General features: G+C 47.3%; 1 protein-coding gene across 2 annotated transcripts in view; it reads left to right on the top strand.

Moving 5' to 3' along the window:
- LOC106570238 (trafficking protein particle complex subunit 9) overlaps window positions 1–15,521 on the top strand; it is a 398,200-nt gene that overhangs the window by 272,144 nt on the left and 110,535 nt on the right. For both annotated transcript variants that reach the window (XM_045694753.2, XM_045694752.2), the window contains one exon: window positions 13,181–13,291. In XM_045694753.2, the coding sequence (XP_045550709.1) occupies window positions 13,181–13,291 (111 nt within the window). The remainder of the gene's footprint in view (window positions 1–13,180; window positions 13,292–15,521) is intronic.

Genomic DNA, 15,521 nt, shown 5'->3' with positions numbered 1-15,521 from the left:
TCTCTCTCTGTCTCTCTCTCTGTCTCTCTCTCTGTCTCTCTCTCTGTTTTGGTCTCTCTCTCTGTCTCTCTGTCTCTCTCTGTGTCTCTGTCTCGGTCTCTCTTTCTCTCTTAATTGAATTCAAGGGGCTTTATTGGCATGGGAAACATATGTTAACATTCTCTCTCTCTCTCTCTCTCTCTGTCTCTCTCATATATTTATATAGCTGACAAGGTACAAATCTGTCATTCTGCCCCTGAACAAGGCAGTTTACCCACTGTTCCTAGGCCGTCATTGAAAATAAGAATTTGTTCTTAACTGACTTGCCTATTTAAATAAAGATAAAATAAATTAAAAAATATGCGAGTGTAAGAAAAACTAAATTTCTTATTTCTCCCACTTCCTGATTCAATTTTTCTCAGGTTTTTTGGCTGCCATATGTGTTCTGTTATACTCACAGACACCGTTCAAACAGTTTTAGAAACTTCAGAGTGTTTTCTATCCAAATCTACTAATAATATGCATATTCTAGTTTCTGGGCCAGAGTAGTAACCTGTTTAAATTGGGTACGTTTTTCATCCGGCCGTGAAAATACTGCCCCCTAGCCCCAACAGGTTAAGAACACCTTCCTAATATTGTGTTACACCCACTTTTGTCCTCAGAACAGCCTCAATTCGTCGGGACATGGACTCTACAAGGTGTCAAAAGCATTCCACAGGGATGCTGGCCCATGTTGACCCCAATGCTTCCCGCAGTTGTGTCAAGTTGGCTGGTAGTGGATCTCTACTCCGAATAGCTCGTTCCATTTCCTCCCGCAGATGCTCAATTGGATTGAGATCTGGTGACTGGGCAGGCCACTGCAGGAAGCTGAATTCACTGTGTCTGATATTTGTGGAACCATTCCTGGACAATCCTAGTCTTGTGGCATGGGGCATTATCCTTCTGAATAAATCTATTTGCAGATGGATACACTGCTGCCATGAAGGGATGCACCTGATTAGCAATGATGTTCAGATACCCTGTGGCATTCAAACGTTGCTCCACTTTTATCAAGGGGCTCAATGTTTGCCATGAAAACACACCCCACACCATCACACCACCACCACCAGCCTGCAATGTTGACACACAGAATGATAGATACATGTACTAGTGGTTTTCTCCATACCCTAGTCCTCCCATCAGTGTAAAACAGCTGGAATCAAGATTCATCAGACCTCCTCCCCTTCATCTACACTGATGGAAGTGGATTTAACAAGTGAAATCAATAAGGGATCAAAGCTTTCACCTGGATTCACCTGGTCAGTTTATGTCATGGAAAGAGTAGGTGTTCCTAATGTTTTGTGTGTGTGTGTGTGTGTGTGTGTGTGTGTGTGTGTGGTGTGTGTGTGTGTGTGTGTGTGTGTGTGTGCAGTTGAAGTCGAAATTTTACATACACTTAGGTTGGAGTCATTAAAACTAATTTTTCAACCACCACAAATGTTTTGTTAACGAACTGTAGTTTTGGCAAGTCGGTTAGGACATCTACTTTGTGCATGACACAAGTAATTTTTCCAACAATTGTTTACAGACAGATTATTTCACTTATAATTCACTGTATCACAATTCCAGTGGGTCAGACGTTCCAGAAAATGATGTAATGGCTTTAGAAGCTTCTGATAGGCTAATTGACATCATTTGAGTCAATTGGAGGTATACCTGTAGATGTATTTCAAGGCCTACCTTCAAACTCAGTGCCTCTTTACTTGACATCATGGGAAAATCAAAAGAAATCAGCCAAAACCTCATATAAAAATGTAGACTCCACTAGTCTGGTTCATCCTTGGGAGCAATTTCCAAACGCCTGAAGGTACCACGTTCATCTGTACAAACAATAGTATGTAACAAGTAATAACCCAATCTCAAAAGACCTAACATCCCCCCTCATGTGTTCTCCAATCTCATAAAACATTTTAGAAAACGGCTCAGGGTCATTATTCTCACAAGGGGAGGGTGCTGGTGTATTGAAAACAGGGGTGCCAATAACTTTGACCAATATCTTTTTTTTTTTATTTTGGAGTTACTTGTTGGACAAATAAGTATAAAATAATACATTTTCAGTTATTTTTTTGCATGCAATATAGCTCAGTATTTGGATTCATTTTATACAGTCTTTTTCACTCGTCTTTATAATGTGTGCCAATAATTATGACCTGACTGAAGTCAGGTGCAGGAGAGCAGAGATTTGTTGACAGGCGCACACTTTATTACGGCAAGAGAGAGATACAGATGGACGCAGCTGCATAAAAAACCTCCTCCAGCCTACAAGGCAAAGTGTATAGCGCGCAGAAATGTCACACAACATAAATGTATAGCGATACAAATAAGCTTTGTGAAAACACACGGAAAATAACAAACGCTTAGCCTAGTGCGTACAACAAGTAACACACAAATCATTTCACACAAAGACATGAGGGGGAACAGAGGAATAAATACAATTAGTGTGATTGAGGAATGCAAACCAGGTGTGAATTGAACAAGACAAAACCAATGGATAATAGAAGAGTGGAGCGGTGATGGCTAGAAAGCCGGTGACGTCGACCGCCGAACGCCGCCCGAACAAGGAGAGGAGCCGACTTTGGCCGAAGTCGTGACAGTGAAATAGTCAATGATCCATTCATGATAGAAACCTGTTGGAACCATACCAATACTGCATACAGCAGCTGGGGTCTGTTATCTGACATACTGGTCCATACTGTCAGACACACACACGAGCACAAACACACACACAGATGTTTCATATTACCAGGACATGATTCAGTCTTCAGTCTAAACCTGTTCTTAGTTGCCCAGCCTTCTGTCTGCTCTGTTCCCCACAGGCTCTCTCTCACACACACACACACACACACACACACACACACACACACACACACACACACACACACACACGCACACACACACACACACACACACACACTAAAAATAGCAACACATTGGCAGCACTCTAAATCCAACTAGCCCAAGCCTAATCAAGCATATTTATTTCACGTGGGAGTGTATAGGAGGGCTGAGGACGTATTGTCAGTGTTGTGCCGGTGGAGCCGCTGTGGAATCAGCACATATTGATCGTGGATCCTGAGGATTGACCAGCCATTGAGCTGCTTCTCCTCTTTCTCGCTGCCTTCTTCATCTGCCCAGTGATGATGATCCTTCTATCCTGTGGTGATGGCAGACATTTTGACCACTACCACACCTCAAAGTCAGACACCAAGCCCCACAGCATTAGGCTAGCTAGGCCACCTGTGTGTTGCTGTTTCAGATGAGACTATCTGAATAACAATAAGCTAGCTAAAGGAGTGACGGTGGCTGAAGTGGTCTCATCCATAGTCTCAGGGTTTGCAGGCTGTGGATTTGTTTGGGGAGACAGCCAGTCACATGATTTGCATGTCCATCTGTTTAAAAGCTCATTTGGCTGTCAGTGGTGGCTCTAAGAAGTGATGAGCTACCGTGGGCAGCCAGGTTTGGTGAATGGGTTGCCAAGTTTGGTAAGTTATTCTTCTCCGACGGGACGGGAGGCCTCTCCACCAATCATTAACGGTGAATGGCTGATCTCACGGCTCATTCGTCAGCATGACATAGCGCTGTCCAGAAATGGGAGACATTCATTATCCGGTGGTGTTTGTGGGAGGGTGGAGGGTGTTTGCGTGTGAACATTCGAACACACACGTTACATAACGGAAACACATTAAGGAGTACTCGTCCATTCCTGTCCTGTCCTAACATCACAACATCAAAGGTATTAGTCCTTTCATCAGGGCCAGTTTCCTAGCTGTTGTAGGTGTATTTCTTCTCTCCTCTCTAGCCTGTCTCTCTCTGTCTGTTTCTCTTCTTCAGCCTGTCTCTCTCTGTCTGTTTCTCTTCTCCTCTCGAGCTTATCTCTGTCTGTCCGTTTCTCCTCTCCAGCCTCTCTCTGTGTCTTTCCCCTCTCCAGCCTCTCTCTGTCTGACTGTTTCTCCTTTCCTCTCCAGCCTGTCTCTGTATGACTGTTTCTCCTTTCCTCTCCAGCCTGTCTCTGTATGACTGTTTCTCCTTTCCTCTCCAGCCTGTCTCTGTATGTCTGTTTCTCCTCTCCAGCCTGTCTCTATTTGTCTGTTTCTCCTCTCCAGCCTGTCTATGTTTGTCTGTTTCTCCTCTCCAGCCTGTCTCTGTATGTCTGTTTCTCCTCTCCAGCCTGTCTCTATTTGTCTGTTTCTCCTCTCCAGCCTGGCTCTGTTTCTTCTCTCCAGCCTGTCTATGTTTGTCTGTTTCTCCTCTCCAGCCTGTCTCTGTATGTCTGTTTCTCCTCTCCAGCCTGTCTCTATTTGTCTGTTTCTCCTCTCCAGCCTGTCTATGTTTGTCTGTTTCTCCTCTCCAGCCTGTCTCTGTATGTCTGTTTCTCCTCTCCAGCCTGTCTCTATTTGTCTGTTTCTCCTCTCCAGCCTGTCTATGTTTGTCTGTTTCTCCTCTCCAGCCTGTCTCTGTATGTCTGTTTCTCCTCTCCAGCCTGGCTCTGTTTTTGTTTCTCCAGCCTGTCTCTGTATGTCCTTTTCTCCTCTCCAGCCTGTCTGTCTGTTTCTTCTCTCCAGCCTGTCTCTGTATGTCTGTTTCTCCTCTCCAGCCTGTCTCTGTATGTCTGTTTCTCCTCTCCAGCCTGTCTCTGTATGTCTGTTTCTCCTCTCCAGCCTGTTTCTATTTGTCTGTTTTTCCTCTCCAGCCTGTCTCTGTTTGTCGGTTTCTCCTCTCCAGCCTGTCTCTGTATGTCTGTTTCTCCTCTCCAGCCTGTCTCTATTTGTCTGTTTCTCCTCTCCAGCCTGTCTATGTTTGTCTGTTTCTCCTCTCCAGCCTGTCTCTGTATGTCTGTTTCTCCTCTCCAGCCTGTCTCTATTTGTCTGTTTCTCCTCTCCAGCCTGTCTCTGTATGTCTGTTTCTCCTCTCCAGCCTGTCTCTATTTGTCTGTTTCTCCTCTCCAGCCTGTCTGTCTGTTTCTCCTCTCCAGCCTGGCTCTGTTTCTCCTCTCCAGCCTGGCTCTGTTTCTCCTCTCCAGCCTGTTTGTCTGTTTCTCCTCTCCAGCCTGTCTATGTTTGTCTGTTTCTCCTCTCCAGCCTGTCTCTGTATGTCTGTTTCTCCTCTCCAGCCTGTCTCTGTATGTCTGTTTCTCCTCTCCAGCCTGTCTCTATTTGTCTGTTTCTCCTCTCCAGCCTGGCTCTGTTTTTGTTTCTCCAGCCTGTCTCTGTATGTCCTTTTCTCCTCTCCAGCCTGTCTGTCTGTTTCCTCCAGCCTGTCTGTCTGTTTTTTCTCTCCAGCCTGTCTCTGTATGTCTGTTTCTCCTCTCCAGCCTGTCTCTGTATGTCTGTTTCTCCTCTCCAGCCTGTCTCTGTATGTCTGTTTCTCCTCTCCAGCCTGTTTCTATTTGTCTGTTTCTCCTCTCCAGCCTGTCTCTGTTTGTCGGTTTCTCCTCTCCAGCCTGTCTCTGTATGTCTGCTTCTCCTCTCCAGCCTGTCTCTGTATGTCTGTTTCTCCTCTCCAGCCTGTCTCTGTATGTCTGTTTCTCCTCTCCAGCCTGTCTCTGTATGTCTGTTTCTCCTCTCCAGCCTGTCTCTGTATGTCTGTTTCTCCTCTCCAGCCTGTCTCTGTATGTCTGTTTCTCCTCTCCAGCCTGTCTCTGTATGTCTGTTTCTCCTCTCCAGCCTGTCTCTGTATGTCTGTTTCTCCTCTCCAGCCTGTCTCTGTATGTCTGTTTCTCCTCTCCAGCCTGTCTCTGTATGTCTGTTTCTCCTCTCCAGCCTGTCTCTGTATGTCTGTTTCTCCTCTCCAGCCTGTCTCTGTTTGTCTGTTTCTCCTCTCCAGCCTCTCTCTGTCTGACTGTTTCTCCTTTCCTCTCCAGCCTGTCTCTGTATGACTGTTTCTCCTTTCCTCTCCAGCCTGTCTCTGTATGACTGTTTCTCCTTTCCTCTCCAGCCTGTCTCTGTATGTCTGTTTCTCCTCCCCAGCCTGTCTCTATTTGTCTGTTTCTCCTCTCCAGCCTGGCTCTGTTTCTCCTCTCCAGCCTGTCTATGTTTGTCTGTTTCTCCTCTCCAGCCTGTCTCTGTATGTCTGTTTCTCCTCTCCAGCCTGTCTCTATTTGTCTGTTTCTCCTCTCCAGCCTGTCTATGTTTGTCTGTTTCTCCTCTCCAGCCTGTCTCTGTATGTCTGTTTCTCCTCTCCAGCCTGTCTCTGTATGTCTGTTTCTCCTCTCCAGCCTGTCTCTATTTGTCTGTTTCTCCTCTCCAGCCTGGCTCTGTTTTTGTTTCTCCAGCCTGTCTCTGTATGTCCTTTTCTCCTCTCCAGCCTGTCTGTCTGTTTCTCTCCTCCAGCCTGTCTGTCTGTTTCTTCTCTCCAGCCTGTCTCTGTATGTCTGTTTCTCCTCTCCAGCCTGTCTCTGTATGTCTGTTTCTCCTCTCCAGCCTGTCTCTGTATGTCTGTTTCTCCTCTCCAGCCTGTTTCTATTTGTCTGTTTTTCCTCTCCAGCCTGTCTCTGTTTGTCGGTTTCTCCTCTCCAGCCTGTCTCTGTATGTCTGTTTCTCCTCTCCAGCCTGTCTCTATTTGTCTGTTTCTCCTCTCCAGCCTGTCTATGTTTGTCTGTTTCTCCTCTCCAGCCTGTCTCTGTATGTCTGTTTCTCCTCTCCAGCCTGTCTCTATTTGTCTGTTTCTCCTCTCCAGCCTGGCTCTGTTTCTGTTTCTCCAGCCTGTTTGTCTGTTTCTCCTCTCCAGCCTGTCTCTGTATGTCTGTTTCTCCTCTCCAGCCTGTCTCTGTATGTCTGTTTCTCCTCTCCAGCCTGTTTCTATATGTCCTTTTCTCCTCTCCAGCCTGTCTCTGTATGTCTGTTTCTCCTCTGCAGCCTGTCTCTGTATGTCCTTTTCTCCTCTCCAGCCTATCTCTGTATGTCTGTTTCTTCTCTCCAGCCTGTCTCTGTATGTCTGTTTCTCCTCTCCAGCCTGTCTCTGTATGTCCTTTTCTCCTCTCCAGCCTGTCTCTGTATGTCCTTTTCTCCTCTCCAGCCTGTCTCTGTATGTCTGTTTCTCCTCTCCAGCCTGTCTCTGTATGTCTGTTTCTCCTCTCCAGCCTGTCTCTGTATGTCTGTTTCTCCTCTCCAGCCTGTTTCTATTTGTCTGTTTTTCCTCTCCAGCCTGTCTCTGTTTGTCGGTTTCTCCTCTCCAGCCTGTCTCTGTATGTCTGTTTCTCCTCTCCAGCCTGTCTCTATTTGTCTGTTTCTCCTCTCCAGCCTGTCTATGTTTGTCTGTTTCTCCTCTCCAGCCTGTCTCTGTATGTCTGTTTCTCCTCTCCAGCCTGTCTCTATTTGTCTGTTTCTCCTCTCCAGCCTGTCTCTGTATGTCTGTTTCTCCTCTCCAGCCTGTCTCTATTTGTCTGTTTCTCCTCTCCAGCCTGTCTGTCTGTTTCTCCTCTCCAGCCTGGCTCTGTTTCTCCTCTCCAGCCTGGCTCTGTTTCTCCTCTCCAGCCTGTTTGTCTGTTTCTCCTCTCCAGCCTGTCTATGTTTGTCTGTTTCTCCTCTCCAGCCTGTCTCTGTATGTCTGTTTCTCCTCTCCAGCCTGTCTCTGTATGTCTGTTTCTCCTCTCCAGCCTGTCTCTATTTGTCTGTTTCTCCTCTCCAGCCTGGCTCTGTTTTTGTTTCTCCAGCCTGTCTCTGTATGTCCTTTTCTCCTCTCCAGCCTGTCTGTCTGTTTCCTCCAGCCTGTCTGTCTGTTTTTTCTCTCCAGCCTGTCTCTGTATGTCTGTTTCTCCTCTCCAGCCTGTCTCTGTATGTCTGTTTCTCCTCTCCAGCCTGTCTCTGTATGTCTGTTTCTCCTCTCCAGCCTGTTTCTATTTGTCTGTTTCTCCTCTCCAGCCTGTCTCTGTTTGTCGGTTTCTCCTCTCCAGCCTGTCTCTGTATGTCTGCTTCTCCTCTCCAGCCTGTCTCTGTATGTCTGTTTCTCCTCTCCAGCCTGTCTCTGTATGTCTGTTTCTCCTCTCCAGCCTGTCTCTGTATGTCTGTTTCTCCTCTCCAGCCTGTCTCTGTATGTCTGTTTCTCCTCTCCAGCCTGTCTCTGTATGTCTGTTTCTCCTCTCCAGCCTGTCTCTGTATGTCTGTTTCTCCTCTCCAGCCTGTCTCTGTATGTCTGTTTCTCCTCTCCAGCCTGTCTCTGTATGTCTGTTTCTCCTCTCCAGCCTGTCTCTGTATGTCTGTTTCTCCTCTCCAGCCTGTCTCTGTATGTCTGTTTCTCCTCTCCAGCCTGTCTCTGTTTGTCTGTTTCTCCTCTCCAGCCTCTCTCTGTCTGACTGTTTCTCCTTTCCTCTCCAGCCTGTCTCTGTATGACTGTTTCTCCTTTCCTCTCCAGCCTGTCTCTGTATGACTGTTTCTCCTTTCCTCTCCAGCCTGTCTCTGTATGTCTGTTTCTCCTCCCCAGCCTGTCTCTATTTGTCTGTTTCTCCTCTCCAGCCTGGCTCTGTTTCTCCTCTCCAGCCTGTCTATGTTTGTCTGTTTCTCCTCTCCAGCCTGTCTCTGTATGTCTGTTTCTCCTCTCCAGCCTGTCTCTATTTGTCTGTTTCTCCTCTCCAGCCTGTCTATGTTTGTCTGTTTCTCCTCTCCAGCCTGTCTCTGTATGTCTGTTTCTCCTCTCCAGCCTGTCTCTGTATGTCTGTTTCTCCTCTCCAGCCTGTCTCTATTTGTCTGTTTCTCCTCTCCAGCCTGGCTCTGTTTTTGTTTCTCCAGCCTGTCTCTGTATGTCCTTTTCTCCTCTCCAGCCTGTCTGTCTGTTTCTCTCCTCCAGCCTGTCTGTCTGTTTCTTCTCTCCAGCCTGTCTCTGTATGTCTGTTTCTCCTCTCCAGCCTGTCTCTGTATGTCTGTTTCTCCTCTCCAGCCTGTCTCTGTATGTCTGTTTCTCCTCTCCAGCCTGTTTCTATTTGTCTGTTTTTCCTCTCCAGCCTGTCTCTGTTTGTCGGTTTCTCCTCTCCAGCCTGTCTCTGTATGTCTGTTTCTCCTCTCCAGCCTGTCTCTATTTGTCTGTTTCTCCTCTCCAGCCTGTCTATGTTTGTCTGTTTCTCCTCTCCAGCCTGTCTCTGTATGTCTGTTTCTCCTCTCCAGCCTGTCTCTATTTGTCTGTTTCTCCTCTCCAGCCTGGCTCTGTTTCTGTTTCTCCAGCCTGTTTGTCTGTTTCTCCTCTCCAGCCTGTCTCTGTATGTCTGTTTCTCCTCTCCAGCCTGTCTCTGTATGTCTGTTTCTCCTCTCCAGCCTGTTTCTATATGTCCTTTTCTCCTCTCCAGCCTGTCTCTGTATGTCTGTTTCTCCTCTGCAGCCTGTCTCTGTATGTCCTTTTCTCCTCTCCAGCCTATCTCTGTATGTCTGTTTCTTCTCTCCAGCCTGTCTCTGTATGTCTGTTTCTCCTCTCCAGCCTGTCTCTGTATGTCCTTTTCTCCTCTCCAGCCTGTCTCTGTATGTCCTTTTCTCCTCTCCAGCCTGTCTCTGTATGTCTGTTTCTCCTCTCCAGCCTGTCTCTGTATGTCTGTTTCTCCTCTCCAGCCTGTCTCTGTATGTCTGTTTCTCCTCTCCAGCCTGGCTCTGTTTGTCTGTTTCTCCTCTCCAGCCTGTCTCTGTATGTCTGTTTCTCCTCTCCAGCCTGTCTCTGTTTGTCTGTTTCTCCTCTCCAGCCTGTCTCTGTATGTCTGTTTCTCCTCTCCAGCCTGTCTCTGTATGTCTGTTTCTGCTCTCCAGCCTGTCTCTGTATGTGTGTTTCTCCTCTCCAGCCTGTCTGTCTGTTTCTCCCCTCCAGCCTGTCTCTGTATGTCTGTTTCTCTTCTCCAGCCTGTCTCTGTTTCTCCTCTCCAGCCTGGCTCTGTATGTCTGTTTCTCTTCTCCAGCCTGTCTCTGTTTCTCCTCTCCAGCCTGGCTCTGTTTCTGTTTCTCCAGCCAGCCTGTCTTTCTGTTTGTCCTCTCCAGCCTGGCTCTATTTCTGTTTTTCCAGCCTGTCTGTCTGTTTCTCCTCTCCAGCCTGTCTGTCTGTTTCTCCTCTCCAGCCTGTCTCTGTATGTCTGTTTCTCCTCTCCAGCCTGTCTCTGTATGTCTGTTTCTGCTCTCCAGCCTGTCTCTGTATGTGTGTTTCTCCTCTCCAGCCTGTCTGTCTGTTTCTCCCCTCCAGCCTGTCTCTATATGTCTGTTTCTCTTCTCCAGCCTGTCTCTGTTTCTCCTCTCCAGCCTGGCTCTGTTTCTGTTTCTCCAGCCAGCCTGTCTTTCTGTTTGTCCTCTCCAGCCTGGCTCTGTTTCTGTTTTTCCGGCCTGTCGGTCTGTTTCTCCTCTCCAGCCTGTCTGTCTGTTTCTCCTCTCCAGCCTGTCTGTCTGTTTCTCCTCTCCAGCCTGTCTGTCTGTTTCTCCTCTCCAGCCTGTCTGTCTGTTTCTCCTCTCCAGCCTGGCTCTGTTTCTCCTCTCCAGCCTGGCTCTGTTTCTGTTTCTCCAGCCTGTATGTCTGTTTCTCCTCTCCAGCCTGTCTGTCTGTTTCTCCTCTCCAGCCTGGCTCTGTTTCTCCTCTCCAGCCTGTCTCTATTTGTCTGTTTCTCCTCTCCAGCCTGTCTGTCTGTTTCTCCTCTGCAGCCTGTCTCTATTTGTTTCTCCTCTCCAACCTGTCTCTCCTCTCGCCTTACCGCCTGTCTCAATCTGTTTCTCCTCTCCAGCCTGTCTCAATCTGTTTCTCCTCTCCAGCCTGTCTCAATCGGTTTCTCCTCTCCAGCCTGTCTCAATCTGTTTCTCCTCTCCAGCCTGTCTCTGTATGTCTGTTTCTCCTCTCCAGCCTGTCTCTGTATATCTGTTTCTCCTCTCCAGCCTGTCTCGATCTGTTTCTCCTCTCCAGCCTGTCTCGATCTGTTTCTCCTCTCCAGCCTTTCACGATCTGTTTTTCCTCTCCAGCCTGTCTCGATCTTTCTCCTCTCCAGCCTGTCTCAATCTGTTTATCCTCTCCAGCCTGTCTCGATCTGTTTCTCCTCTCCAGCCTTTCTCGATCTGTCTTACACATCTGTCTGTTTCTCCTCTCCAGCCTGTCTGTCTGTTTCTCCTCTGCAGCCTGTCTCTATTTGTTTCTCCTCTCCAACCTGTCTCTCGTCTCGCCTTACCGCCTGTTTCAATCTGTTTCTCCTCTCCAGCCTGTCTCAATCTGTTTATCCTCTCCAGCCTGTCTCAATCTGTTTCTCCTCTCCAGCCTGTCTCAATCTGTTTCTCCTCTCCAGCCTGTCTCTGTATGTCTGTTTCTCCTCTCCAGCCTGTCTCTGTATGTCTGTTTCTCCTCTCCAGCCTGTCTCTGTATGTCTGTTTCTCCTCTCCAGCCTGTCTCGATCTGTTTCTCCTCTCCAGCCTGTCTCGATCTGTTTCTCCTCTCCAGCCTGTCTCGATCTGTTTCTCCTTTCCAGCCTGTCTCGATCTTTCTCCTCTCCAGCCTGTCTCGATCTTTCTCCTCTCCAGCCTGTCTCGATCTGTTTATCCTCTCCAGCCTCTCTCGATCTGTCTTACACATTCTCTTTTTCTTATTTTTCCACAAAACATAGGTAAAAGACATCATTCCTTGGAAAAATAAATAGTTTTAAGAATGGTGTTATATTTTCTCTGAAATTAGAATAGTGTACACTGAGTGTCCAAAACGTTTAGAACAGCTTCCTAATATTGTGTTACTCCCCTGTTTTGCCCTCAGAACAGACGCAATTCATTGGGGCATGGAGTCTACAAGGTGTTGCAAGCATTCCACGGGGAAGCTGTCCCATGTTGACTCCAATGCTTCCCACAGTTGTGTCAAGTTGGCTGGATGTCCTTTGGGCGGTGGACTATTCTTGATACACACAGGAAACTGTTGAGCGTTAAAACAACAGCAGCGTTGCAGTTCTTGACGCACTCAAACCGTTGCGCCTGGCACCAAATAGCATACCCCTTTCAAAGGCACTTAAATGTTTTGACCGGCCTATTCACCCTCACAATCCAGGTCTCAATTGTCTCAAGGCTTTAAAAAAATCCCTTTTTTTAGCTGGTCTCCTCCCCTTCATCTACACTGATTGAAGTGGATTTAGCAAGAGACATCAGTAAGGGATCCTTAGCTTTCACCTGGATTCACCTGGTCAGTCTGTCATGGAAAGAGCATGTTTGTACACTCAGTGTATGTACTGTAGTCCATTGTGCAGACGGGAGTTACTCAAAACGCAACTGATCTCAAAGATCTATTCTATCACCCATGTACTGAAGGCAAGGTGTAGGACGACTGCTAGCTCACCTACTTTCCAGACCACAAACCTGCAAAGGACCGCTTTACCCTCAGCCGTCCCGTCTAACTGCTTCCCTCCCTCCCTCTTAGAGACACCATGTCCTCAGCCCTTCCACTCTACTTTTTTCCTCCCTCCTCTTAAATCCCAGAGTTAAAGGAGACTTCATCAGAGTTTGTCCCGGCCCCCTAATAAAGTGTCAGGGTAATTAAAATACCATATTTCTAGCAGGAGCGTCCATGTTTCTCCAACTGTCTCTTTGTCTCTGCTGGAGGACATGATTAACCCAGTGGACGGTTGTACCAAAAGAGAGAGAGGGGGGAGACAACTGATTTATCCTCCACACAGTTTAGCTGGACCATCAATCAGGAAGCACCGACACAGCAGCTTAGCCAATCAGGAGAGAGCGACATACAGTAGAACAGGGCTGTGAAAACGGTCACCACAGCAGTAGCTTAATAGCGAAAACTATCAGGAAGTCATCTGGGCGACGTGTATAATGTTGCAACATGCACATCGCAGACGTTGGCTCTGTAGCCGACGTAGAAATGTTTTGAAAGTGAACCTTTTCAACAAGTATCCAGCGGGGAGACTGACTGATACCCTTGGTGTTGCTAAGTGAACACTGAACTGACCTTTCAATTTTATTTGGGGTATATCAGTACATTATTAATCAACTTAATATCAATTTAACAGTGTATTCTAGTGTTCTGTGTCTGTGTACATCAGCTAATGTACTGGCTTGTGTGTTTGTGTTCTGTTTCTCTTTCCATTTTGAAGAGAGTAGGCATGACTCTCGTTCGCAATTACACGCTGGATGTTGTATTACTTCAAGTTAAAAACATCTGCTCTCTCCCCTGTACCCATCATTTGTCTGTGTTTGTGTGTGTGGTTTTAACCCGGTTCTATCTTTCTCCCCAGAACCCGTCAGTGCCATCTGCTGCTGGACGTGTTCAACTCAACAGAACATGAGCTGACGGTCAGCGCCAACAACAACCAGGACTTGGTGCTGCACGCCTCAGAGTGTCAGAGGTATGTGACCTTTAACCTGCCCATTCACAGGGAGCCAGTGGATAACAGTCCATTCCATGTTTTAAATGTACACACATTGTGGGCCAGGTTTCTCTTATGAACATGAGCAGGTAAATGAATCATCGTATATGAACACAAACTCAAATCCAACCAGTCAGAGTCATATTTGTGAACGATATACACTGAGTGGACAAAACATTAGGAATACCTGCTCTTTGACCAGGTGAAACCTATGATCCCTTATTGATGTCCCTTATTTATGAGACATGGATAGTGAATGAGTGCCATTCAGAGGGTGAATGGGCAAGACAAAATATTTATGTGCCTTTGAACGGGGTATGGTATTAGGTGCCAGGCGCACCGGTTTGTGTCAAGAACTGCAACGTTGCTGGGTTTTTCACACTCAACAGTTTCCCGTGTGTATCAAGAATGGTCCACCACCCAAAGGACATCCAGCCAACTTTACACAATTGTGGGAAGCATTGGAGTCAACAAGGGGCAGCAACCCTGTGGAATGGTTTCTGCACCTTGTGGAGTCCATGGCCTGGCGAATTGAGGCTGTTCTGGGGGCAAAAAGGGGGGGGTGCAACTCAATATTAGGAAAGTGTTCTGAATGATTTGTACACTGTGTATACTGTGACCAAGCCCATGTTGTGTGTGTGAATCATGTGACATATATTGCCTACATATAGCCTGCAGTGTATCTTCTGTCTTCAAGTGCTTTAAACAGCGTTCTAATAGCTGGAGTTGGGTTAATGAGACTGTAATGGCTAAGTATGGATTAGTGCCGACGGGTCAACACTGTCCTGTTGACCTAACCATGGTAGTTAGGTCCATTATTGACATCCCACTCTGGGGTGTTTTACTGGGGGTCAATAACGACAGCCTCTGGAGCCGCCCTTTAAAGGGGTAGTTCACCCAAATGTTCAAAATGACATTGGTTTCCTTACCCTGTAAGAAGTCTATAGACAAGGTGAACTAACCAAATCACAGACTGCTGTCTTAATTTGGCCATAGACTGCTTACAGGGTAAAGAAACCAATTAATCATTTTGTGAAGTGGGTGAACTATGCCTTTAACATCGTCCTTTACTAGATAACCTATACTTTCTAAATATGTCTATGGAGCTGCTCATGTCACTGGATTTTAGTATGAGACAAGATATTCCTGTTGACTTTGAACACTAAGCGGGGGCTCAATCAGTAGCCGGCTGTATCTCTCAACACACATTCATTCTGCATTGATGAAGACATGTCGGACATTTGTTTACAGTGAGAGCTGCTGTACGTCTTGAGATGGGATTATTCCGACACTGTCGCTTCCTCTCCCTTTCCCTTCCCCCTCTCCATCTCTGAACCTCTCTCCCTGCCTCCATTCCTCTCCTCTCTTCCGCACACCGCCTGTTATTCCTCTGAACGAGTTATGACTCCTGTCACAGCTATCTCTGAGGAGCGTCCTTCCTCCTGCTATGAATGCGGGTGGGGAGGTGTGTGTGTGTGTGTGTGTGTGTGTGGGGAATGTGCGTGTACACCGTGTGTGACCCACAAGCCTTCCTCTACAGGAGAGGAATGTTCTCTTACTGCCTGCATCTGAGACAACACAGGGTGGTGTGGGGCTGTTCCTTAGTCTACAGGAGAGGAATGTTCTCTTACAGCCTGCATCAGAGACAACACAGGGTGGTGTGGGGCTGTTCCTTAGTCTACAGGAGAGGAATGTTCTCTTACTGCCTGCATCTGAGACAACACAGGCTGGTGTGGGGCTGTTCCTTACTCTACAGGAGGGGAATGTTCTCTTACTGCCTGCATCTGAGGCAACACAGGGTGGTGTGGGGCTGTTCCTTACTCTACAGGAGAGGAATGTTCTCTTACAGCCTGCATCTGAGACAACACAGGGTGGTGTGGGGCTGTTCCTTAGTCTACAGGAGAGGAATGTTCTCTTACTGCCTGCATCTGAGACAACACAGGGTGGTGTGGGGCTGTTCCTTAGTCTACAGGAGAGGAATGTTCTCTTACAGCCTGCATCAGAGACAACACAGGGTGGTGTGGGGCTGTTCCTTAGTCTACAGGAGAGGAATGTTCTCTTACTGCCTGCATCTGAGACAACACAGGGTGGTGTGGGGCTGTTCCTTACTCTACAGGAGAGGAATGTTCTCTTACTGCCTGCATCTGAGGGAACACAGGGTGGTGTGGGGCTGTTCCTTACTCTACAGGAGAGGAATGTTCTCTTACAG

Source organism: Salmo salar, chromosome 14, assembly GCF_965601325.2.
Source record: "Salmo salar chromosome 14, fSalSal1, whole genome shotgun sequence".
NCBI classification, from domain to species: domain Eukaryota; kingdom Metazoa; phylum Chordata; class Actinopteri; order Salmoniformes; family Salmonidae; genus Salmo; species Salmo salar.
This window is presented reverse-complemented; position numbering and strand designations above follow the sequence as displayed.